At 37.3% G+C, this 25,774-nt stretch overlaps 1 protein-coding gene across 1 annotated transcript; it reads right to left on the bottom strand.

Annotated features, from left to right (window-relative positions):
* Positions 1-113: 113 nt before the first annotated feature.
* On the bottom strand, positions 114-25,048 carry pcp4b (Purkinje cell protein 4b). The gene is made up of 3 exons (XM_052576217.1): positions 24,943-25,048; positions 5,572-5,623; positions 114-935 (listed from the first exon to the last, which is right to left on the bottom strand). Exons 1-3 carry the CDS (start codon positions 24,949-24,951, stop codon positions 805-807), a joined length of 192 nt encoding a protein of 63 aa, XP_052432177.1. The 5' UTR covers positions 24,952-25,048; the 3' UTR covers positions 114-804.
* Positions 25,049-25,774: the final 726 nt, after the last annotated feature.

Below are 25,774 nucleotides of genomic sequence, written 5' to 3'. Positions count from 1 at the left end.
TTTTAGAAACGTCATATGACCCCTTTAAAAATCATGTTGATAGTATTGCATAGTATTTATTTTATAAAAAAAAAAAGGATCCTGCTTTAAGATTGAGTTAAGACAATACAGTATTCAGTTCTAGAGACTCAAGGATGTTTATTAATAGTTTCTTGTTTCAATCATTCTAAGATGAGATATGAGTTGAGGTGAGATAGAAATCATTGAGTGTTTGATTTGGCTGATGATTTTGCCATGATCCTTTGCAAAGGAAGAAAATGAACAGAAATGTTATGATATGCCACAGCAAGCTAGACAATCAAACATGCTCTCAAGTCATTTCATCCAGCTTTGAATTCAATATCCTGAATCAATAAAGACACCCGAGCAAACAGTGGGGATTTGGGAATATAAGATGGGAATTATTCAACAATATGGGTTTCAAAAGACAAGCTATTTTTAGATAGATATTTTACACGTGATGATCACAGTTTCTGACTAAAATAAATTTTGTAAGCAACTCACAATGAATTGTGCTGTCACAAATAAAGGACAGGCTGGCAATCCAGCTCTTTGAGGTAAAAAAGAAAATCATGCACCAATAGTAAAACAGATATTCTTGGCTAGAATGGAGAACCAAAATCAATATAAACTACACATTTCCCAGTTACAGCAGTGAAATAACAGGTCAGATCAGTGACTGACAGACTACGACCTTGATTTATCCTCCCCTCTCTTGAGTCTATACAGAATGGATTCTATTACATGCAACATCAAGCCATGCTGTCCTGATGAGGCCATTTGGACAGAGGGGTCCACTGGCAACTATGACTTTTCATCATTTTTCTTCTTCTGGAATTTCCTGAACTGCGATTGAATGGCGACAGCGGCCTTCTCGGTTTCAGGGGCGTCCATGTCAATGTCAAAGTCCTCGGGGATGTCTTTCTTAGACGCGTCTGGGCATAGAAAAATCAGTTAATACATGAGACCAACACTTTCACAATGACATAATGTCAGTTTCTAAATACATTCACACTATGTTGCAGATCAGAGAAAAATCATGACAGAAATCGTGACAATTATGTGACTAGAGAGGGACAAGATAAATTTCACACGTCAAATGGCAATAAGAACATTAATACACCATACATTAGACTAGCAGTGCTGCATTAGTATTGAGAACTAAGATGAAAGCAGTATCATGTAGCCTGTCAGTTCACTTGGTGGCCAGCACAATAATGATCCAGGGCAGCTACTTACTAGGCATGCAAATACAGCTCCTATTTTCTTGAACAGAGAAGGACCAAAATACCCAATACTGTTGGCTTAGCTTAGGTTTTAATAGAACATTTCAAATAACCAATTAAAATAAAATTATTTATGTAATTGTTTTTAACTGAAACGCCAGATTTTCCTTAAAAGTTAGTTACCTTCTAGGAAGGGCTTTTCATTTTGAATAGCTACTTTGCATTTTTAATCTATCCATCCTCCAAACCGCTTTCCCTATGTAGGGTAAAAATGTGAATATTTCTTTGTGTGGCTCAAATTAGCATTAAAAAAAAATAATAATAATAATTCTATATAAATATATATATATAATAAATATATATATATATATATATATATATATATATATATATATATAATAATATATATATATATATATATATATATATATATATATATATATATATATATATAATAAATATATATATATATATATATATATTAACATATATATATATTAACATATCTTTATTGCGATGATTAACCCCTTGAGATGAAACATCTCGTTTTCGAGGGGGTCCTCCAGTACATCAAAGCAAAATGAACCAAATCAGCAGAGCAAATATCACGGTCAAAAACAGCACAACAAAACACAACAACACACACACACACATTCCACACACATTCCAGCTCACAATGCTCAACCCCACCCCACCCCACCCAGCACGAACCCCACAAGTGACATGACAAACAAAAAAAACAACCACATGACTAGCATTGCACAAGAACAAGGACTAAGAGGAACACAAACAAGAACATTGATGATGATAATAATAGTAATAATAGTAATAATAATAATAATTATTATTATTATTATAAATAAATAAATAAAAATAAGGACATAAAAATGAGAGATAGTAAACACATGACCAGTGAATTCAAGTCCAAGGTCAAGCAAACAAAACTAGAAACAAAGACAATTGTTCCGAAGATGTTCCCCGAGGGCCGTTCGAAACGCTGTAAGTGAAGTTAAAGAACGGAGAGAAAATGGAAGATTATTCCAATCATATGGAGCCTTAAAACAAAATGCATATATATATATATATATATATATATATATATATATATATATATATATATATATATATATATATATATATATATATATATATATATAAAATATTATCTAACAAAATTAATTTGCACTCAACCTACATGATATTTCTCCTTCTGAAATGTTTCATAAACTGGTGAATGTCAGAAATGCATACTGTTTTGAACCTTTCTAGAGCATGGTGGATAGAGAAGCAAAACAATCTCCCCAAATTATAAAGATTGTTGTGTTGACCGCTTCCAAGTAATCCATTCAGCCTTGCTATTTTAATAAAAAATGTACAGTATCATTAACTACTAACCAATATTTGGTGTTAAACTACTAACTATTAAGGTATGAATGGTGTCTTTTTTTATTACATCCTTTATTTTATTACTCCAAGCTTTCAATAATACATCAATTTTAATTTGAAATAAATAAATTAAACAAAAATTAGGGTTTTAAAATCACACCTTGATTCAATATTGAAAATGCTAACCTCATATAAAGTAAATGCAAAATAAAACAGCACATATATATATTTATTTATTTTTTGTACAGAGTGATGGTAAAAGAGTTTCAAGCACTATTCATGAAAGTACAAGATGTGAAGGTTATCTGTTGTTTTGGTAAGAAATCAATGCTCAATAGCAAATACCTCTGACATGAAACAACACATTAGACTGTTGGAAAATTCAATAGCAATTTAAGCAGGGAGGAGGAAAACCTTGACATAGACGTTAAGCACAGCGAGAAAGGAAAGATCCTTTAAATATACCTCTAGAGAGAGCAGGCCTCATGTTTGAGTCATTGAATGAGAGGTTTTCTTACCGTTTTCCTTTATTTGTATACACACATCAACTGAGTAAGAAACCTTCATCTATATACAGTAATAACTATTTTTTACATATTTTTTGTGCAATACATACTGCGATAAATAACAGACATCATCCTCCGGTTGAGACTAAACCCAATGCACGTAATTACCAAACAATTATCTTCCATGAGAAACTTCAAGTTCAATGCCTAAGGACTAGTTAGGACTTAAAGTTGCATTTACTACCTTTACAAATGGCCACAATAAACCACAAACTCATTGGTCCAATCTGCACTGTGCATGTGGACTTATGAAGACATCACGTGTAATTCCCCAGTTTAATTATTCCTAAGAAACTCATTTATTTTCAGTTCCTTTTGGCATTAACATGCCTTCTCTCTTAATACCTGCAATATCTTTTTAGACTAGCATTACATGCGGTCACTGGCTGGATACGCCTGTATAGCTTCCCTGCATGTCTTTCTTCACAAAGGCGAGCAGGATGAATAGATGCATTTGCATGCATATGAATCCGTAGTTTTGTGTATGAACGTCCTTGCTCTTGCACATGAGTGGGTGGAAGCACATCAAGCGCTTCAATAGTATTTTCTTCCCATCCTCCTAGAAATATTACAAGCTCCTGTACTGCAGGATATTCAGTGCAACTTTCAAGGAGTGTTTGCTGCATTGAATTGGCTGCTGAGAAATTAATTCTTGCAAAAGCTTAGCATTATTTGTTTGCTTGATTTGATATTTTGTATCTAATGCAAGAACATTTAGTAACACTTTATTTTAAGGTGTCGTTGTTACACGTTACATGTACTTACTATTATAATAACAATAAATTATGCATAGTTACATGCAAGTAACACTAATTCTAACCCTAACCCTATAGTAAGTACAAGCATATAATTGAATGTATAACTGCAGTGTAACAGAGACACATTAAAATAAAATGTAACCAAACATTTCTATGTGGTTTAGAGGAATAGTTCATCCCCAAAAATTTCATTTTGTTGATATGTGCCCACCCCCTCAAGTCATCCGAAATGTATAGTAGATGAGTATGTTTCATCATCAGAACAGATTTAGAGAAATGTAGCAATGCACTCTTGCTCAGCAATGGATCGTCTGCAGTGAACGGGTGTGCAAACAGCTGATAAAACATCACAATAATCCACAAGTAATCCACACAACGCTTTTAACTTCTAATCATCGTTTCTGGCAAAAAAAAGTCATCTATCATTAATATTGCTTTCCCCAGTGAAAAAGTCATCTCGCCTGAATCCAGAGAGAAATATGCACAGATCAAGCACCGTTTACAAGCAGAAACAGGACAAAACAGCTCTAAACAAATATGTCAATGGAATTTGGTGTGAGAGAATAATAAGGAATGGACATTTTTTTTTTTTTTTTATTAAAGGAAGCATTGGATTGATATTTTGGCCAGAAGCAACGGTTCAAAGCTAAAACACTTTTAATAATGTCTTTGTTTCTTAAAAATGCACAGTTTGTTGATTCACAAGGTGCTAACTGATGGACTGGAATTGTGTGTGGATTACTCATGGATCATTGTGATGTTTTTATCAGCTGTTTGGACTCATTCTGACGGCACCCATTCACTGCAGAGGATCCACTGGTGCACAAGTGTGATGCTAAATTTCTCCAAATTTGTTCTATACTTTTTGGGGCCACTGAATATTATTTGGATTTAGCAGTAGATTTTGAATTCTGTATGTAGTATATCATGCCTAATATTAAAGTAAAAGAGTTGGCGGTAGCAATGCACTATATTTATTTTTCCAGTGTCTAAAGCATCATTTACAATAAGACCATGCAATTCTGTGAAGATTCAAGCTTCAGTGAAATCAGCATGCTTTGAGATGCAGTTCTTACACCTTGTCCAATAAGCTCTGTACCCGGCTCTCCCCAGGGCTTCAGTGACCTCAAGAGCATTACTTCATCAGGAAGAAAACCAACAACACTAAAACCCTCAAGTCTTTTAAGTCTGATTTAAGATGTATGGGCCAATTTGTTGGTTCAGTTCCATTTAGTTGGCCTTAGCTAAAACACTGGGGACCATGTTCATTACTTCAACCCTTTTCATTTTTTACCTCCTTCTTCAGTCTTTTTTTCATACGCAGACACACGTTTTTAAAATGCTTACCAGACTCTTTCTTCCTTCAGTGAGCACAGCGCAGAACATTTTAGTTTGGTGGGACACTTCAGGGAATACTTTAAAATGCTTATGCCGGAAGATTTCAGATGGGATACTGGGCTTTTCTGTACGCTTAAGGTTGTTTGGGGTAAACTCAACAGCATGATGAATCTTTTCTCTTCCACGACAAAAAAAAAGTCCTGAGACATGCTATTTGTATTCACAGTAAAATCTGCCGTAAAATGATTAAAGGTCTGTGATGTGTTCCATTTCTAGTGTGGAATTTTTTCTCAGTACCTTGTGCCCCAGAGGTTTTGCTGTTGCCACCGACTGCTCCGGATCCTTGCCTCTGTTGAATGGAATAAGAGAACAGAACTGAATTCAAATATTTCTTTACTTTCAATAATCATTTTACAAGCCAGCTGAAATACAGTGGGTTTGGAAATTATTCAGACCCTCTTAAATTTTTCACTCTCTGTTATATTGCAGCCATTTGCTTAAATCATTTAAGTTATTTTTTTTCCTCATTAATGTACACACAACACCCCATATTGACAGAAAAACACAGAATTGTTGAAATGTTTGCAGATTTATTAAAAAAGAAATACTGAAATATCGCATGTTTGATTATACTGATTGAATTTGATTAGGAAAGCCACAGACCTGTCTATATAAGACCTTCCAGCTCACAGTGCATGTCAGAGCAAATGAGAATCAGGAGGTCAAATGAACTGCCTGAAGAGCTCAGAGACAGAATTGTGGCAAGGCACAGATCTGGCCAAGGTTACAAAAAGATTTCTGCTGCACTTAAGGTTCCTAAGAGCACAGTAGCCTGCATAATCCTTAAATAGAAGATGTTTGGGATGACCAGAACCCTTCCTAGAGCTGGCCGTCCAGCCAAACTGATCTACTGGGGGAGAAGAGTCTTGGTGAGAGAGGTAAAGAAAAACCCAAAGATCACTGTGGCTGAGCTCCAGAGATGCAGTCCGGAGATGGGAGAAAGTTTTAGAAAGTCAAGCATCACTGCAGCCCTCCACCAGTCGGGGTTTTATGGCAGAGTGACCCGACGGAAGAACGGATCACTCCAACAAGACAATGACCCTAAGCACACAGCTAAAATAAAAACAACTCCATGACTGTTCTTGAATTAAACCCAATTGAGCATCTCTGGAGAGACCTGAAAATGGCTGTCCACCAACGTTTACCATCCAACCTGACAGAAATGGAGAGGATCTCCAAATCCAGGTGTGAAAAACTTGTTGCATCTTTCCCAAAAAGACTCGTGGCTGTATTAGATCAAAAGGGTGCTTCTACTAAATACTGAGCAAAGGGTCTGAATACTTACGACGATGTGATATTTCAGTTTTTCTTTTTTTAATAAATCTGCAAAAATGTCAACAATTCTGTGTTTTTCTGTCAATATGGGGTGCTGTGTGTACATTAATGAGGAAAAAAAATGAACTTAAATGAGTTTAGCAAATGGCTGCAATATAACAAAGAATGAAAAATTTAAGGGGAATATTTTCCGTACCCACTGTAAATGGAGAGAAGGTTAGTTAAAGAAACACTTCACCCAAAATATTTCATAATTTCTTATGTCGTTCCAAACCTGTATGCGTTTCTTTCTTATGATGAAAAGAAAATGTTCAAAATATATAATTTTGCATTACTTTTTATATTTTTTATTGAAATAAAACAACCGGATATTGTCTATTATTATTCCTCCCAGTCAACATATTTTATATTTTATAAATATGTAAATATGCTATTACATCGTAGTAAATAAACATACCTAGTGCTCTTAAAAGCATGAAATGAATTTATACATTTTTTTCCCTGTGTGTTGCCTCTGACATCAAACATTCTTGTTGTTATAGTGTCTGATATTTTTGAAAAATCCCACATTAAAGAAAAGTGTGTACATGTCCTCAAAAAAGTTGGGAAGGGCTTCTTAAAAGTGAGTTCTTTTAATATGTAACCTAGTAAGAGAAGTTATATAACAATGAGATAAAAAAGTATTAGAGGCCTGTGGCTTAAAAAGTAAGTGGAAATCCTGTGTTTATGACAGTTATGACTGCAAAAAAATGAATGCTAAGAATAGTACAAGAAGTATCTTAAAAAATAAAACGGGAGAGAAAAGCATGGGCTAATGGTGTGAATATGAATCACGGTTTATGATCTTTGTTTTACACCAAAACCAAACCAAACCAAATTGTGTGTTTGGATCTGAAGTCACGTTCAAAAATATCAGGAAAACGGGGTGCAGGTAAACAGCTGAGCGAGTGAGAAGACATCGACCAAACTTGTTTTCCCTGGGCACATCCTCTCCTGCATTATTAACTGAATTTCAAACAGTGTTTGTAGTGCTTTGATGTGAGGAGCTCAGGCAACCTGCATGTCCTTTCATGCAATGCAGAAACACATACAACCCTCCTGTTTAATGTTTCCTTTGACTCTTTTTAATTAAAGCTTTCATGCATTTAAACATGTGATATACTATAGACAGGGTCCAAAAATTACTTGCTGCTAAACCTGCCTAAGTGTATAAAGATAATTTATCAGCCATGAATATTTAAAGGGGTAGAGAGCTTTTGTTGATTCTTCTGTCAGATAATACCCATCCTGTGAAACTCAAACTAGTACAGTATATCATTCTGATATGTTTCATAGCCACAATTTGTGTATTTTTTAAACTATTATTAAATAATAAGGCCAATTTCACAGTAAAGACCTTAATCAGATCGGCTTTGAGGAATAGACTTGCAGTCTTTATAATGACACACACTGTATAAAGATGCTAGATAATGTAATTTTCACATCTCAGAGTTTTAGTGTTAAGTTTTTTGGTGAAAAATCAGTATGCTGTTGAAAGTGAATTTCACTGGACACACTCTACTTCTATCCCTCACATCCTCGTTTTTGTTCCTGTCAAAAATGATGACATTACCCTGACTATGGTCTATTCTACTGATTTCTGTTCCAACACTGAGACCTTTTGCTTTTATCAATAACCCTTACATGGTATCTTCTGTGTGATGTTGTGTCTTATTTTTTAGTACATCTTTTATTTTAGTTTATTTTCTAGTAATGCCAAAGGGTATAACTAGTACTTAGGGTTATGTCAGTGTTTTTATAGTTTAGAATTTTGTATTTATTTCTGCTTAATTGTAATTCTATCCTTTGAACTTAGTATAGACTTCATTGTATTTAATTTATTTTATTGTATGTTAAATAATATTAACAAAAACACCATTTACTACATGAACTAATTAAAATGAATTAATGAAACTAGCAAATCACTTCATTTGGTAGAGACAAAAAACACTAGTGGCACTCATTGTAGCAATGCTGCATTTGTTTTGAGCAAGGTGAAGGATATGTGTTCTCTCTGAAATCCCAAATGTGCCGTTAAGGAATTCATCCATGCGGCAACACTGCAATGACCAATGGGAGTGCAGACAATGAAGCTAAATGAAGTGATCTGCAACTAGCTGGATGCAGCAGGCAAGTTAGAACAGTAGAAACCAGCAATACATTGATTCAGTTACAGCCAAACTGAATGAACTTTTTTGGTTTCACAGCCTGCAAAATCCCAGTTTAACCCCTGCTTACTATTCACAATCATACGACTGCACGGAGAGGTGTTTTTACTGAAGCGGCAAACTGTAGGGAAAAACATTACAGTAACTGCAAAGAAATTCTAATTATGTTGCTTTGACAAGAAGGAGAACCGTACTCGCACTCGCACACAGACACACTCCCAGAGGGATGCAGCCATAATCAAACCACAGCACTGGCAATTACAGAGAACTTCTTTAGAGAATGTCAGACACACATGCAATCTTGTTTCCACTCAGCACAGTGTCGGAAAAGACAATGTTCAAGGTAAACACGCTTCTTTTGTTGGCTTTTCCTTGCGCAAGCACAGGACACGAGCAGAGAGAGAGAGGCTCCTTCAACAAAAACACAGGGAAAAACCAATTAGAAAACCAATTATGTTGCTAAGGTCTTCTGCATTTGAAGGAAAGTGCTTTCTTTAGTGTTAAAAACTCTAAATCAAGGTTGCAGCGAAGTCTAGTTTTGCATAGAAATTAAAAAGCTATTACAATGACCTCTCTCTGAAGAGCCAAGATATCCAAAGCTTTCATTCAAAATGCATGTTACATACAGGAAAAGAAATAAAAATCTTGCACTGCAATATATTATGGATAAATAAGTGGTATTTAAAGTGGTATATAGTGCAAACACAACATTATATTTTAGGAATAGTTCAACAAAAAAAAAAAAAAAATGGCAACAACATTTTCTTTTTAGTACTAAATATCCATATGTGATAACATTAATATTTATAAACACTGCTTTTTCAATTAATTATAATGAACTAAAGCAATTTAATTTCATTACATACAAAACACTTAATCCTTGTATGTTGAGACATGAATCTTTTTTTTTTTTTTTTTTTTTGACAGTGGATTAGTTACATGCAGGCTTTACAAGGAACTGAATTGGGGAGTTCAAAGTTTTAGAGTTAAGTTGTTTACTTGTTACATGTAATAATTAATATCAGATTTTATTGGGGCTTCTCTTTTTTAGGTTAATGAAGTTTGTTGAACAAAACGTTTGTGTTTTCTAAATTTAATTAGGTTTAATGAATAAAAATATATTATTATTAGTTTTATTGTATTTTTTTATAAATATTGTATAAGACTTGCATATAATTAAATCATTTATTATCATTACATTTAACACAAGGGCTAATAGTCAAGTCACCTTTTTTATATATATTACAATACAGATTTTGTGAAAGCACTTTACAGTATTAAATAGGTAAAAAGTGTGTCAATAATGCAAAATGACAATAGTAAACACTCCGTTTCATTTTTTCAGTTATGATATCTGGTGGAGGACAAGATTTTCAGAGAACACAACTTTCTCACACAGCACCTGAAATGAATCGCATTCTATAGAAAAGGGCAGCTCAGACATTTTGCAAAGCATCTCCCTCTGTGTTCCACACAGGATACAACGGCAAGGTTTTAAATAAATATTTGAAAGTAACACCCCAAGACACTCAGCATCCCTCATCCCCAGTGTATTCAGTTAACACACTTTCTTCGTTCTCTGTGGCTGGCAGTGCGTCACAGCTGTTTTGTGACCATCATGCGAGAATCAGTGTTGAAGTGTCTGTGGGAACAGCAGTGCCCCACAGACAGCTTCCTCAGGCTGCCTGCTCGCTCAGAACCATGGAGAAATGTGCACTTTTTTGTTATATTACTGTATGTTCTACTAATCAAGATTCATGTGCACAAACTGATGCTCCTAAAAATGTAAACACTATGCTTATCAAACCACATGGCACAGCAAAAAAAAAAAAAAACATTCAGGACTGGACATACATTGTGTGTGGGGTTTGGGTGAATAAAGGCATATGTAATATATATGTTATTGGGTATTAGTAAATCTGTAAGTTTCACATTATTAGTTTAAATGCTGCTAAATCAAAATCTGAATTTAGTACGTTTCATAAAGAGGAACTGCACATATGCCTGTTACTTCAGTTGTAAAAGATGGAAAACAAAAGATACAATTATCATTATGAGCTGAATAACTAAATGATTCCCCACAGCCATTGTAGTGCTATTTTAGGAGCTTGTTGATTGCAGTCTACAGAACTTCTGTGTGGCTTTCACTGTGAATTAAAAATTTGAGGAAGACACAAGGAATCAGGCCGCAAACTCAAACTGCATTCAGATTACTTGTGTTCTTTCTGTGCAAGAAATTATCTTGAACTAAAACATGAAAGTCTGTTACATACAGTACAATATGCCTGACCGATATAGCTAGATATCTGCATTTTGTGAAGCACTAGGAAACTACTGAAATTATTATTATTAATTACTTATTAGTTACTTGAATAATTACTATTATCTGACATAGAATTTACATTAGGACCACCTTTATTTACCACTGGTCTCATCTTTAACTATTTTAATCTACAATTAAAAAACATGAAACATCTAACTATATTTTATTCAGTGCACTGTATTAAAAATAATTACATTTAACAATGTTACCTAAGCTATTCAACCCTTTTATATATAGTTTATTCAAACTTGCACATATTTGTTGGAGAGTATCATTTCATCGTTTCAAGCGGCCATATTGCTATTCCTCACTGGGCGTTATTAACTGCCAGCCAAATCCTTGAGCTGAAATCACCCAATGACCTCATATGTCATCCTCCCGGGGCTTCCATGTACAACTGTCAGCGCGAGCTAGATTTGTCAAGATCCTGTCAAGGAAATCACCCACACCTGTTCCCTATCAGCGATCTCATCAAAAGGGACTATAAAAGCTGTAACCTCAACCCCAGTTTTGGGTCAAGCCTCCAACAGGAATCGACCTCACAATCTTGTCTCCAGCTCACCTCGACTTCAGAAGATCACCAGAAGTAATGTATACTTACCTTTTGAGAAGCTAACCTGTGTGATTTTGTTCTGATTATGTTGATGTACATCATCAGCACAGTCTCACGACTAGCGCCCTTCTCTGGCTGGGTGGAGAATTGCAACAAGTTCCTATCACAATGCTCGCTCGTCCTGGAACAACACGCTCATCAATACCCCACGGAAAGGTCAAAGATATAATTAATTATCCTGCAATTATCCAGAGCCACGTTGAGATGGGACGAAGCGTTGTGGTTTCAGGAGACTGCAGTCACTTCGTCCTTCCTGAACTTCATTCGCCATTTTAGACAGGTTTTTGGGGAACCTATAGACGACAACTCCACAGATCTTCCCCCGATAGATCCCCAGTCAAAGCCCAGGATGGGTTCCCAACCCCCAGTTAAGCCCAGGATGGGCTCCCGATCACCAGTTAAGCCCAGGGAGGGTTTCTGAACCCCAGTTGGACCCAGAAGTGGTTCCCGATCCCCAGTTAAGCCCTGAAGAGGCTCCCAATCTCCCGTCAGGCTCCTAAGAGGTTCCCGATCTCCCATTAAGCCCAGAAGAGGCTCCCAATCTCCCGTCAGGCTCCTAAGAGGTTCCCGATCTCCCGTTAAGCCCAGAAGAGACTCCTGATCTCCCGTTAGGCCCCGACAAGACTTCCTTTTCACCAGCTCAGGATTGCACGGAGTCCCCTGCTGCACTTCGGCCCTCCAGACCCATGTCTCCACCTTCGCCTGTCAGCCTGCCGGCTTCGTGACGGCTCTGCATCCCTTTGGCTCCACCGAGGCCCGTCTGCCCAAGGACTCCTCTGGGCTTCCTCGTCCATCCAGACAAACCTCGGTTGGTCGTCGCTCAGCTTCCGCCATGGACTTCCGTGTCTCCGGCTTCGCCTTGACCCGCCACCCCTTTGGCTTCACCTGGCTCCTCCCTTCCTCCGGTTTCCCTGTCATCCTTGCTCATCTCATCATCGTCCTCGTCAGCCGAGTCCTCGGCTCCGCCTCAGGCACGTGAGCCAGCCACTCTGCCTTGGGCTTCCAGACCAGCACTCCACTCCGCTGGTTCTGTCATGCCACCCTGGTTCCGCCTCCGTGGACCGGCCTCGAGGTGTCGCCCAGTCCTCCTGTAAAAGCTCCCCCCTGGTTCTTCCCACTGTCAGCTCAACTATTGTGTTGGCCTCAAGTTTCTCCAGGCTCCACGTCCTCACGGCAGACACCCACGACATTGGAAGAAAGGGTCCGCGTGGTGTCAGGATCCTGTCAAGGAAATCACCCACACCTGTTCCCTATCAGCGATCTCATCAAAAGGGACTATAAAGCAGTCACCTCAACCCCAGTTCTGGGTCAAGCCTCAAACAGGAATCGACCTCACGATCTTGTCTCCAGCTCACCTCGACTTCAGAAGATCGCCAGAAGTAACGTATACTTACCTTTTGAGAAGCTAATCTGTATGTCTTTGTTCTCCTGTCTCCAGAACGCCTGTGACAAAATCTGTTACCTGAATTCCCTACAAGCTTTGATATCTCCTGTGTTCTCGTATGACTATCTGGGCAGTGGCTTTCCCTGTAAAACAAAGAGACAAGTATTAGTGTCCCATAATTGTGTGGCTTTGATGTCTCGACAATTGACAAACTCATCTGTATTTCACCGAAGTGAACTCCACAGAACCCGCACCTGAAATTAACCTCTACTCACCTCTCACAAACTCTTGTTTTAATAAAGACACTGTGTTGAATTCGAATACCTCTGTCTCCAGTGTACTACCCTGAAAAAATTAAAGTGATTATTACAATTTAAATATTGTTATTTTTCTAACAAATCATCGATTCGCTACATCAGGACTTTGTTCATCCCCTGGAGCTGTGTGAGACACTTTTTATTAAGGATGGGTGCTTTTTATTTAACTTCTTTTGGACTGAAGCACTGCAACACATGCTGAGTGCCATTAAACAGCTTGAAAGATCAAAGACCATTTTTTATATAACTCCAACTGGATTGGTTTGAAAGAAGAAAGTTATATAAACCAAGGATGACTTGAGGAGTAATTTATGGATTCATTTTCAATTTTTAAGTGAACTACCCCTTTAAGGAACAAATATGGATACTTTAGGTCAGGGGTGTACAAACTCGGTTCTGGAGGGCTGGTGTCCTGAAGAGTTTAGCTCCAACACCAATTACACATACCTGAACCAGCTAATCAAGCTAAAGGCAGGTGTCTTGAGGTATTTTGGAGCTAAACTCTTCAGGACACTGGCCTTCCAGCACCAAGTCTGGACACCCCTGCTTTAGGTACACAGTGTACCTTTTGAAAAGGCACCACTTTAGTAATCGCTTTTGTACTTTTTTTCTGAGAGTGTAAGATTTCGTGTTATTTTAATAGAATATATGGGAATGCTAGGGAATAGCAATATGGCAGTGTGGTCACTTGACTTTTTGTGTTGCATGAGCCATCCAGTTCTCTGTTATACATAAGTGGTTGTCTCTTTATATCTCCCAATAACTTGTCTTAGTATTAAAATACTAAATTTATTATCAAATCTCTGTAGTTTTTTTGTAAGAATGTATGATGCAATGCAGTACAATGATGTTTGAAAAATATATGTTTATATAAATTCAGTACAGTAGTTAATGAACATATTGGCATAATAAGTCATTTTTATATTTATGTTTATTTCATAAAAATCATTAAAGTAGATTGTGTGCAACACATTTCAGCAAAGGTTTGATAATGTTGATTTACAGGCCGTTTTGTGTTTCTTTGTTTGCTTGCTTTTTTTTATTCTCTAGAAAATAATGAAAATCAAAATAATCTATGTTTTGGTTACAGAATTGCAAGTGCAGTAAATGCACTGTAACTGTAAATGCTAATAAAACAGGACTTTTAACACTTGGTTTTACCTGCTAAGGTACACAAACAACATTTCTGAGGGTCAAGCTCCTCACTAAACACTTTACGTAAAACAATCTGATGGTGTGATAAAAAGAATACTTATTTTATGTCTCTTACCCTTTATACATGACTTGGTGTTCAGCAACCTGGTTTTTAGAGTACAATATACAATATAATGATTTCATACTCAGTTGAAGAATGAATGGCTATGACGTAATTTCAAAACTTAATCGGGCTGAAACTAACTTTGTTTGGAGTTTGTTACGGTGGTTTGAAACTTTCAGGAAAACTTCACAAGGGCTGTTAAGCACCTTCAAACTGCCACTGGTCCATGATGACTCCACAATAGGTGGGTGTGTTCTGTAGACAGAAGGCCAGCTCTGTAGGTTTCGCTATGTAGCTCTACCTTTCTACAAGATTTCAGTGATCAAAACAACAGATTGAGAGGGAAACCATCCACTGAGCTCTTGTGTGCTCGGAGCACTGAAGCAATGTGTAGGTTAAAGATGAACGAGATTGTGTGACAAATTAAGTGACAGATATCAGCTGTCACAGTAGGGGTGTGCGATATGAAGATTTTTGATCGTGGACGATAAAAAAAGTCTCCACGATCTGCTTTTGAAGAAATATCGTAGTATCAAGCTACAGCGCACATTCTACCAGCTGAAGTTCTGGCACCCCCATCATATACTGTACAAAGCCACATGCATTCACACCAGTGTTAACTCAGCAGTAGAGTTACTCTCTCATTATTTGCATTTGCTTTGAAATGTTTCATTTGCACCCTGGTCTGACCTGTGCTTTTTCTGAGCGCCGCATACATCGTAAAGCCTGTGAAATAGCACCTGATTAGTGAACTAAGTTATCTTTTGCGCTAATACTGTCAAAACACACAAGGTTTTTATGTAGACTCAAGTTGGTTGTGTCTAAAATGAAAGTAAACAGTTGAGAGAAAAACTTAAACGTGTCTGTAGATTAGATGCATGCAGGTCTTAAAAGGAAAGTAGGCCTATTAAACATGACGTCTCCAAAATTCTCCTGTCCAATCATCCTACTACTTGTCCACTTGATCCGATCCCCACTCACCTCCTTCAAGCGATCTCTTCTTCAGTCATACCTTCGCTTACTCACATTATCAACTCCTCTCTTCACTCTGGAACATTTCCCTCAGCATTCAAGCAGGCTCGGGTAAGCCCGCTGCTCAAGAAACCATCTCTAAATCCAGCGCTTCTTTAAAACTACAGACCGGTATCCCTTTTTCCATTCATTGCAAAGACACTTGAGCGAGCTGTGTTCAACCAGCTTTCTATGTTCCTTGTACAGAACAACCTCCTAGACAGCAACCAATCTGGCTTCAAAAGTGGCCACTCAACTGAGACTGCTCTGCTCTCGGTTACTGAAGCCCTGCGACTAGCAAGAGCAGCTTCAAAATCCTCGGTACTCATCTTACTGGACCTGTCTGCTGCTTTTGACACTGTTAATCATCAGATTCTCCTGTCCACCCTCAGAAAGATGGGTATCTCTGGAACTGCACTCCTGTGGGTTAAGTCCTACCTCACTGACAGATCCTTCAGTGTGTCTTGGAGGGGTCATGTTTCAAAGTCACACCTCATTGCTACAGGGGTTCCTCAAGGCTCAGTACTTGGACCACTTCTCTTCTCCATCTACATGACATCTTAAGGATCTGTCATTCAGAAGCATGGCTTTTCTTATCACTGCTACGCTGATGACACCCAACTCTACTTCTCATTCCAGCCAGATGACCCGACGGTAGCTGCTCGCATTTCAGCCTGAGTGACATTTCTAGCTGGATGAATGACCATCACCTTCAGCTTAACCTTACAAAGACAGAACTCCTGGTGATTCCAGCTAACTCATTGCTTCATCACAACTTCTCTACACAGCTGGGCTCGTCAACCATAATTCCTTCGAGGACAGGCAGAAACCTAGGAGTTGTGATGGATCATCAGTTAAGCTTCACAGACCACATTGCTACAACGACCCGGTCCTGCAGGTTTGCCTTATACAACATTAGGAAGATTAGACCCTTCCTGTCTGAGCAAGCAACCCAACTTCTTGTCCAAGCTCTTGTTCTCTCCAGACTGGACTATTGTAATGCTCTCCTGGCGGGCCTTCCTGCATGTACTGTCAAGCCTCTGCAAATGATCCAGAATGCAGCAGCGAGGATTGTCTTCAATGAGCCAAAAAAAGCTCACGTTACTCCTCTCCTCATCAGGTTACACTGGCTACCAGTAGCCGCTCGCATCAAATTCAAGGTACTGATGCTTGCCTATAAGACGACCACTGGCACGGCACCAACTTACCTAAACTCAATGGTTAAATCTTACTTGCCCTCCAGAAGTTTGCGCTCTGCAAGTGAACGACGCCTTGTGGTGCCATCGATTAAATGTAAAAGGTGCAATCGATTAAATGTGGTGCTAAATGATTAAATGTAAAATGTAATGTAAAATGTAATGTAAATGCAGCCTATTGTCATTACTGTCAAGAGACAGATCACACTAAAATTAAATTTGTCATTATTTACTCACTGTCACGTTGTCCCAAACCTGTATAAAATGCTGAACACAAAATAAGATATTTTTAAGGGTGTGGGAAACAAAACAGTTGCTGGTCCACATTGAATTTGATAGTAGCAAAACATTTTTACAAGTCACTGTGGACCAGCAACTGTTTGGTTTTCCATGTTCCTCAAAATAGCATTTGTTCAGAAGAAGAAAGAAACTCATTCAAGTTTAAAATCACTTTTGAGTGAGTAAATGGTGGTATAAAAATAAAACCCTTCTGTCAGCTGTCTGTCAATTCTGTCATATTTTTATTTTTGGGTGACTTGTTCCTTTAACGTTAATAGCAGTAATAGCAGCCGTAGCAGAAACCTCAAAGGAACGTTTCACTTCCTCAACACCCCACTCCTGCTGTCACCAGATCCCTTGTCTTATATTACAGAAACGTCTACTTTTAAAAATAGTCAACTAAACTTTAAAAAGCATTGCCTCTTTTTGATTCAGTCAGTTTAACAGAACTAATAATTCACCAGCACCATTACTGTATATTCACTTTTGCTAATTACTCAGGTGTTGGATCAGAGCATGGTGATCAGAGCAAGATTCAGTTCGATTTGGTGAATTGGTTCAAAAAGATCCGGTTACATCGAAAGAGACACGAAAGAGAAGACAATGCTGAATAAAGTCGTTGTTTTTGCTATTTTTGGACCAAAATGTATTTTCGATGTTTCAAAACATTCTAACTGAGCCTCTGATGTCACATGGACTACTTTGATGATGTTTTTCTTACCTTTCTGGACATGAACAATATACCGTACACACAGTTTCAATGGAGGGACTAAGAGCTCTCGGACTAAATCTGAAATATCTTAAACGGTGTTCCGAAGACGAACGTAGGTCTTACTGGTTTGGAACAACATGAGGGTAAGTTATAATTACATAATTTTGCTATTTTGGGTGAACTATCCCTTTAAGTGAATAACATTAATTAGTTTACAATAGCACCTGTCCACTGTAATATCTTCAGATAGTAAGTGAACAGTCAGTTCTTAAATTTCATTTGTTTCAAACAGAGAAATTTGGGTAGGCGAAAAGAACTGGAGACTTAGATAAGGGCCAAACAGTGATGCTAGATGACTGGTCAAATCGTATTGTTGGGGTGTACCCAGTATGTAGGGGAAACAGTGTTGTAAAAAAGGACAAACAGTGAGCTGGCACCAGGGTCATGAACGCCCAAGGTTCACTGATGCATGTGAGAGGCTAGCCCATCTGGTCTGATCACACAAAAGAACTACTGTAGCTTAAATTGCTGAAAAACATAATGCTGCCCGTGATAGAAAGATGCATTGCAATTTCATGCATATGGGGCAGACTGGTCAGGGTACCAGTAATAACCCTTGTCCCCTGCCAAAAGCATCTACTATAGGCAGGTTGGCATCGGAACTGGACCATGGAGCAATAGAAGAAGTTTGCCTGGACTGATAAATCATGTTTTCTTGTAGCTTAGGTGGATAGCCCAGTACATGTGAACCATTTACCTGGAGAATAGTTGACGCATGGCAGCAGAAGGCATTATGGGAAGAAGACAGGTCAGCAGAGGCAGTGTTATGCCTTGGAAATGTTCTGCTAGGAAACCTTAGACATTACTTTGATACCTACCACCTATCTAATGATTGCAATCGATTATTTTTGTAATCGATTAATCTAGCACTTAATCGATCGGATACATTTTTTTTTGTGTGTTTTTGTGTGTGTAAACGCATGCCGTGCGTGAGGAAGAGTGACACCCCAGTCAGACCAGTTGCTTCATTGCAGTTTGGTACAGCAGAAATACACACATTCGTTTTCAATAGAACGCTGCACTGGGCTTGCATCACTTGCATTGGACTGCATTTTAGGTGAAGCATCCGTTCAAAAAATCGTGTCACAACATCACGTCCCGGTGTATACAGTGAATGCATGCTGAAATTATTGTTGCGTGGCCACATAAAAGTTTAAGCATATGTGATGCATTGCCGCGATTGGTCTGACTGGCACGTGAGAGAGACAAGGGTGCATGTGTATGTGTGTGTGTGTGTGTGTGTGAAGGGGTTATATTTTTTAGGCTATAATCTCTTTTAGTTGAATGTGAATGCGTTTACTACTTAAAAACATACATGCAGGGAATTCTAGGAGTGTCAATTTATCCGATCTTTCATTTGGAAGACGGGACTGTTTTCACTAGAGTTGCCATGTTTTTCCCTTTGATTGTAACACCAGTGGTCAGCTTCAGTAAATATGGTCTCTGCTATATTTGGAGCAAAAACATAAAATTATGTAGTGGATCTACAGGGGAAAAAACAGGCAAATTATACATATAATTAGTTTATTATGTAGGGCACAGAGCAATCCACGAGAGGGAGCTCATCTTATAAATAACAGGCTAAATCAATCAAGCTAGCACCATGTCCCTGGCGGGGAGAGATTTATTAACTGTTTCTACCCAGTTTATTGTTCAGTTGACTAAATGTTCTGCTATCAACTTTCAATTCACTTCTCACCATCAAGGGGCTTAATAAACTTGTCAGTTTGTTTTATCGATTTAATTTACATATTTACATTGCATGTGCGAGATGCAGTAGAGTCAGCAGGGAATCTTACAAACCCAGTGCTGAGAGCTGACGCAACTGATGAATACCGCCTCAGTAATCAAACCAAAACTAACACATTACAGGGACAATTTATTCTCATAACAACACTTAGACTGTCGGTCTGTAGATCGTCAATGTGATTCATGACCCTTTTATTGAAGTAAATGATCACTCAAATATTCATAGCTTTTTTTGATGTACTTCCTGTCACTGCATGTGCTAAATAATATGGAACAAAGCAGCATCTAATAAGCATAAACCAGATAAAACCAGATCTCTAAATATGCCTTGGTCCTTGTTCTTTAGACATTCAATTGGTTACTGGAGCTGTTACGATGAAATGTTGCACTTTTAACTTAAAATTGTATTCAAAAGCTTTTTTAAACCTTTGCTTGTTGTTGGTGATAACCAGGGTGCTGCTCATACAGTATATTTGGTTGCTAAGGTTCTCCGAGTGGTTATTAGTATGTTGCTATGTGGTTACAATCATTTAAAAGAGTAAAAGCACAACTTTCCTCAACAAGCCATGTGATTTGAAGCATCACTCATGTGCATAAAACAGATGGTCCAGGAATTTTAATACTTGGGGTTAAGGGTTTGTACAAATCCTCAGTACGCTCAGTATGAGCAGCAGTTATAGAGACGCTTGCCTTCAGAAGCACTACCAAACATGCAGAGCTATAAGAATGATACTGCAAAGTTCACATAATCCAGCTTGGATAACAAAACTATTTGCTTAAGCTTCTTAATATGCTGATGTGTTGATGTCTTCGGCCAAACCGCAAAACGTATTGCGGCTTCGCCTGGCGTTTGGGTTACTTAATTTGCAGCTGTTCAAAGAAACAGCTTATGCTTTGGAGATTTAAGCAAAGGGGAAATAACAACAATGATTTCTTAACTTCAAACTGGCAAAAAGTAAATCCTTCACTAGAGTGGCATGAGGTGGACTTAAGAAAGTCTTTTAGTATTTTTTATATAGTCTTATGTAATTCATGTTCCAATTTTAACATGCATCCACCACTGTATTTTTGTCTTTATTATCTTGCTCATATTTCATACTATTATTATTCTCACACATTTTTTTTTTCAAAGAAATTCACATCACAGTCAAATGGTTATTATACATAAATTGTATCCTTCCCCTCCTTTTAGTACCATTAGTCAAATAATACATCCCAATTATTGTGAAGTGCACAAATGCTTGTCTAATGTAATACGGAAGCTGACTTCCTATTAAATAAAAACAGGCAGAATGAGAACAGCTTCCGTTTATGGAAATATTGCATCAGACAGTTGCAAGTCAAAGAAAGTTTGTGGCAAACATTGGGAGCTTGGATGCCGCGACACATTCTTGCTCATAGCAGCACGTCCAATCAGATTCCTGACATCTCGTTTGCTTCTTCGAGAAATGTAGAAGGCCCTTTGAATGTCATAAAACAATCCAGTGTGAGGGGAGTGATGCATGGAGTGGTCAGAGATGAATTAGATGAGAGCCGTGGAGACCATTTTGAAATGAGTAATGTGGGCAGTTTTTCAAGAGTTGTCAAATTTAGATTAAATGTGCCGTGTGGCTCTTGATCTATCCCCAGTCTGTGCTCTCCAGCTCTCTCCATGTGATGAGTTTATTCACAGGGCCTTATGATTTCCACAATTCAAACAAAATGGAATTTAAAAAATGGAACCAGCTGTTGTTCATTTTGAATGCTTTTTTTTTTTTTACTGAAAAAATTAAAACTAAATTTTGTACATGTGCTGACAAATTTACACACTATAAAAATTGTATGCATTGTTAGAAAAATTATAAAAGTACAAAATGTTATGCTGCTATCATTGTTGTGTTTTTGTTATTAATTTGAAAATATTTCCAAAAGAAAACCAATTAGAGCTTTATCAAAAAGTTGTAACATCTCTAGAACAGACATAAGTCAAAATTATCTCTATAGTAAAGATGTACCAAAATGTATAGACTTATGGCAAAGTATGTTCTGTTTCGCGCTAGGCACTGCATTCTGATTGGATCGGATAGCATAATGCGGGAGGTCAGGGCCCCGGAAAATGGTGCTATAAAGCGATTTAGAAATCATTTTAATCATTTCAAATTTTTTTTTTTAATAGTAATTGGTGGCCCACCTGCAATACCTGTTGAAAACCACTGGCCTACGGTGAAGTGCCTAAGGGGAAGTGAGCCCACTAGGGGACACCCAGGGAAACAGAGACTAGACACTCTAGAGTCTAGACAGTAATGGGGGTGCTCTGAATACATCCGGCATCCTAGTTTTCTTCATCTACTTAGTACTTTGTGATCAACAAACAAGGGCTGCATGATAAATTGCATGTGATTGCCATGGACATATTGTCAGTAGAGCCGGTTCTGTGATTAAAGCTGCAATTGGTAACTTTTGATGCTCTATCGGTTAATAAACAGAACTGCTTGCGTCTTGCGGAATAACATCGTACTACTTCTCTCTGTTTATGTCTATGAAGAATCACAAAGGTACTGGGTTACTCCGCCGCGGTATCCCCGAAGCAATCTAAAATAGTCCGAATATAAACACTTTTTTTAGGTGCACCCTAGTGATTCAGGACAAGCCAAAAACACGGTTTGGAAAATGGATTCATGGTGTACTTGCTTATTATATACATTTTTCTACATTTTGAACACAAACAAAGTTACGGACCGTAGCTCTGATTGGTTGTTTTTTACCGGGAGCGATGGAGTTTCTGCAAACGGCAATAGGACACTGGGAGGAGCTTGATTTTTTTCACTGATTATCTGTCTCATATTCTACTGTCAGGACATAATGACAGGTTTAACAAATATGTAAAAAATATATTTTTACAAAAGTTACCTACTGCAGCTTTAATAATACCGGTAAATATCTATCACGTGCTTTCAGGTGGAAATTAAGCAAATGCATTTAGTACACAGAGCCATAGATCACTGACAAGCTGCGCTATATCCTGCATTTGATTAAGAACGCATTTGATTAAGAACGCGATATTGCGTAGCTTGTCAGTGTTAGTGTTAGTTTTATTGCCAATTATGTTTTTGTTAATACAGCATATAGCACTAGTCAACTAAATGAATGTAACATGGCAAAGATGAATGCACTTTTCGAAGTTGAATGTAAGGGAAATATAATTTTTGAACTTTTGTGGTCTAATGTGATGTTTTTGTTCATGTTCTTGTTTATGCTGAAATTGTATTTTATTGCTGTAATTAATTTATAGCATTAACAAGATGACCCGTTGAATTCATTTTGGAAACAATGACTGATGAATGTATTTTTAGTCCAGTGCCTGTATATAGGAATAGTATTGACCAAGTTCAGGGGCTGTCATATGTGGATCAACTTACTATGTTATGCATTTTAATCAGTTTCAATCTAAAAAATAACTTTCATATTGATTCAATGGATTTACTGCATTTTGGAAAAAAAAATATGGATTTATTGCATTTTGAGGAAAAAATATTCAAATTGTAGTGAATCTTTGAAAATGAAAATGTGGATTTGAATTTTTAATGTTATTTAAAAAAAATTACAAAACAATGCTGGGATGGATAGAAAAATAACTAAACATCTTTCTCCTACTAAATTTTCTACAGGGAAAAGCAGCATGAAAGCTAAAGAGAAGAAGCTGGAGAGATGTGGCATATGGTGTTTGATCACAGCTCTCACAGTAATTGGTCCTTTTCTTTAGATATTAAACGCTCTAATACTTAGAAGCAAACTGAATGCATGATAATGACCTGACTGCTTAAATCAGGGCTTAGTTTATGCTAATTTCCTCTCTCATAATTAGCATCCCTCTCTATGTTACATCTGGCACATCATTTTCAAAAGCACTGCAGGTCACAGAAAATAACATCAAGAAAACGCACACACCTAGCTCGTGTTGCTGGAGAAAGATGTCACAAATGGCTTTGAAGTTAATAAGCACTTCCGCTCTAAAAATGTATTAACTATTTACTGAGAGAGAATCAGTGAGATTATGCTGTACCCAACAAATCAAGCACAAACACTACAGTTTGCAGCCCTTCTGATGGATAAATCTTAACCAAAGACAGAAGTCCAAAAAAAGGGAAACTGGACATTCTGATATGGACAAGACATTTCCTAGTGAAACATACCACTGGTTCCCAACTAAAGTATGTATTCTGTCCCAATGGTTTTGCATACAAACATATGTATGTTTTTATTCCTTGCATTTAGCTTTATTTTTCCATTCTATTCACAACACAGAACAGACCAGCACTCCACAAGCTGACGTAGACTGCAATATGTTGCAAGAGAAAAAAAGCTGACAACAGGCTATTACTTCATATTTCTATATATTATATATATATAAAAATTATAATTCTATATATATATATATATATATATATATATATATATATATATATATATATATATATATATATATATATATAAAAGCATTATACGGTTGTTGTAAAATCACACTGGCATAAACCTATTAAGGCAAGGTTCACCTACATTTTTACAACAATCTCATAATCGGGAAAGTTACATGTTTTGCACGCTATATATTTTGCTACTGATTAATTATTTAGTATTTTCATTATTTAGGTCACTATCCAGATTTTGCTGAACTACCAATAAATAGCTCAACATGCCTTTTAATTAAAGGTTCCCATAGTGATAACATGCCCTGCTATTGAGTGAGATCACTGTGTTTAATAAACCTTATCACTTTCTCCAGAAATATCCATCTGAATATCTGAAAATATCCAATGCCCTTATACAGCTAAAACTTGTGTTTATGCAAACATGAAGATTCCAAAACAAAATAAAAAGTATGACATCAAGCCCCAACTTTCCCTATATTTATGATAGATAGATAAAAAAAATACCTTATAGAAAGTGGACATTGAGTATAATGTGATGATTATGTCAAAAAAAAGTGTAATGGTCAGTGCATGCTCTTGAGAAATTCACCTCAATGTGTAAAAAAAAAAGTGAATTTAAATAAACACGTTTCCATCGGCAACTGAAAATATTTGTGGTTACAGAAGCTGAACTGAATCAAACTACGCTGAGCAAGGATTCACAGCTACACACTGCAGCATCCAAAAGCCATTTTAAGTTGTTATATAATAAAAATCTGTTAAGAAAATCTGCTTTAAATCTGCTCTGGATGCGGTGAAGCTAGAGGTGCACTTACCTCACTCATGGCTCAGTGTTATCTCACGGGTTTTCCTCAGCGCACTTCAGCTGTAAGGACTTCACAGTGGTTTCCTCACTCTCAGGCTGCTTTATAAAGTATGAAGCCGTCTCCTCAATGCCATCACGGTTGCACTAAACCAATAGGAGAGCCGTTGGCAAATCTCCTCCCTCCTATCTGGAATACTGTGCTCTTTTACTCCTACAGTAATGACGAGCTGTGTGTCTCTGTCCCTCACATAGACAGTGGTCCCTCATGATGAGCGCAGCTTCACAGCAGCCTGACAGTCGGGGATAAACAGCCACCAGGATTATATTAGTGGGACACTGTTTACTAGGATTTTAAAAAACGACCATTTTGACATAATTGAATTAACGCGAAGCAGATTTTCTAATTGGGTGAGACTCGAAGCCTTTAAAATAGATTATTATTTAGCACATTTGTACGAATTGTTGGCACTTTATCTATTGTAAGAAAAGTACAATTGTACTTACAATTAAGTACAATTTTAACTGTATTATTTGTGTTCCCTTCAAAATTTGCTCTTGTGAAAATTTATGTTTATTAACAAACCCCCACCCCCATCCACCCACAACTGTTAGACGAAATTTACACCCCTGACCACAGAAAAAAAAAGCTGCTGTATAACACAGGGTGGCTTTCCTTGTGTTGATTGCAAATTATTTCATGGATACTATTTAAACTGAACTGAGAAGATGACATCTCTGAATTCAATTTAACTGTCATTTTACATTATTGACACTGTTTTCCTAATTAATGTTGTTCAGTTGCTTTGACACAATCTTTTTATTTAACACTTTCGAGTCGATTA

This window comes from Carassius gibelio, chromosome B15 (genome assembly GCF_023724105.1).
Source record: "Carassius gibelio isolate Cgi1373 ecotype wild population from Czech Republic chromosome B15, carGib1.2-hapl.c, whole genome shotgun sequence".
NCBI classification, from domain to species: domain Eukaryota; kingdom Metazoa; phylum Chordata; class Actinopteri; order Cypriniformes; family Cyprinidae; genus Carassius; species Carassius gibelio.
The sequence above is the reverse complement of the archived record's forward strand: the minus strand, read 5'-3'. Positions and strand labels throughout refer to the sequence as shown.

Excerpts from the sequence above, each read along its gene's own strand:
- pcp4b (XM_052576217.1), bottom strand. Across the intron at positions 936-5,571 it reads CAAAACCTCTGGGGCACAAG|ACGCGTCTAAGAAAGACATC; the intron begins GTACTGAGAAAA and ends TTCTATGCCCAG.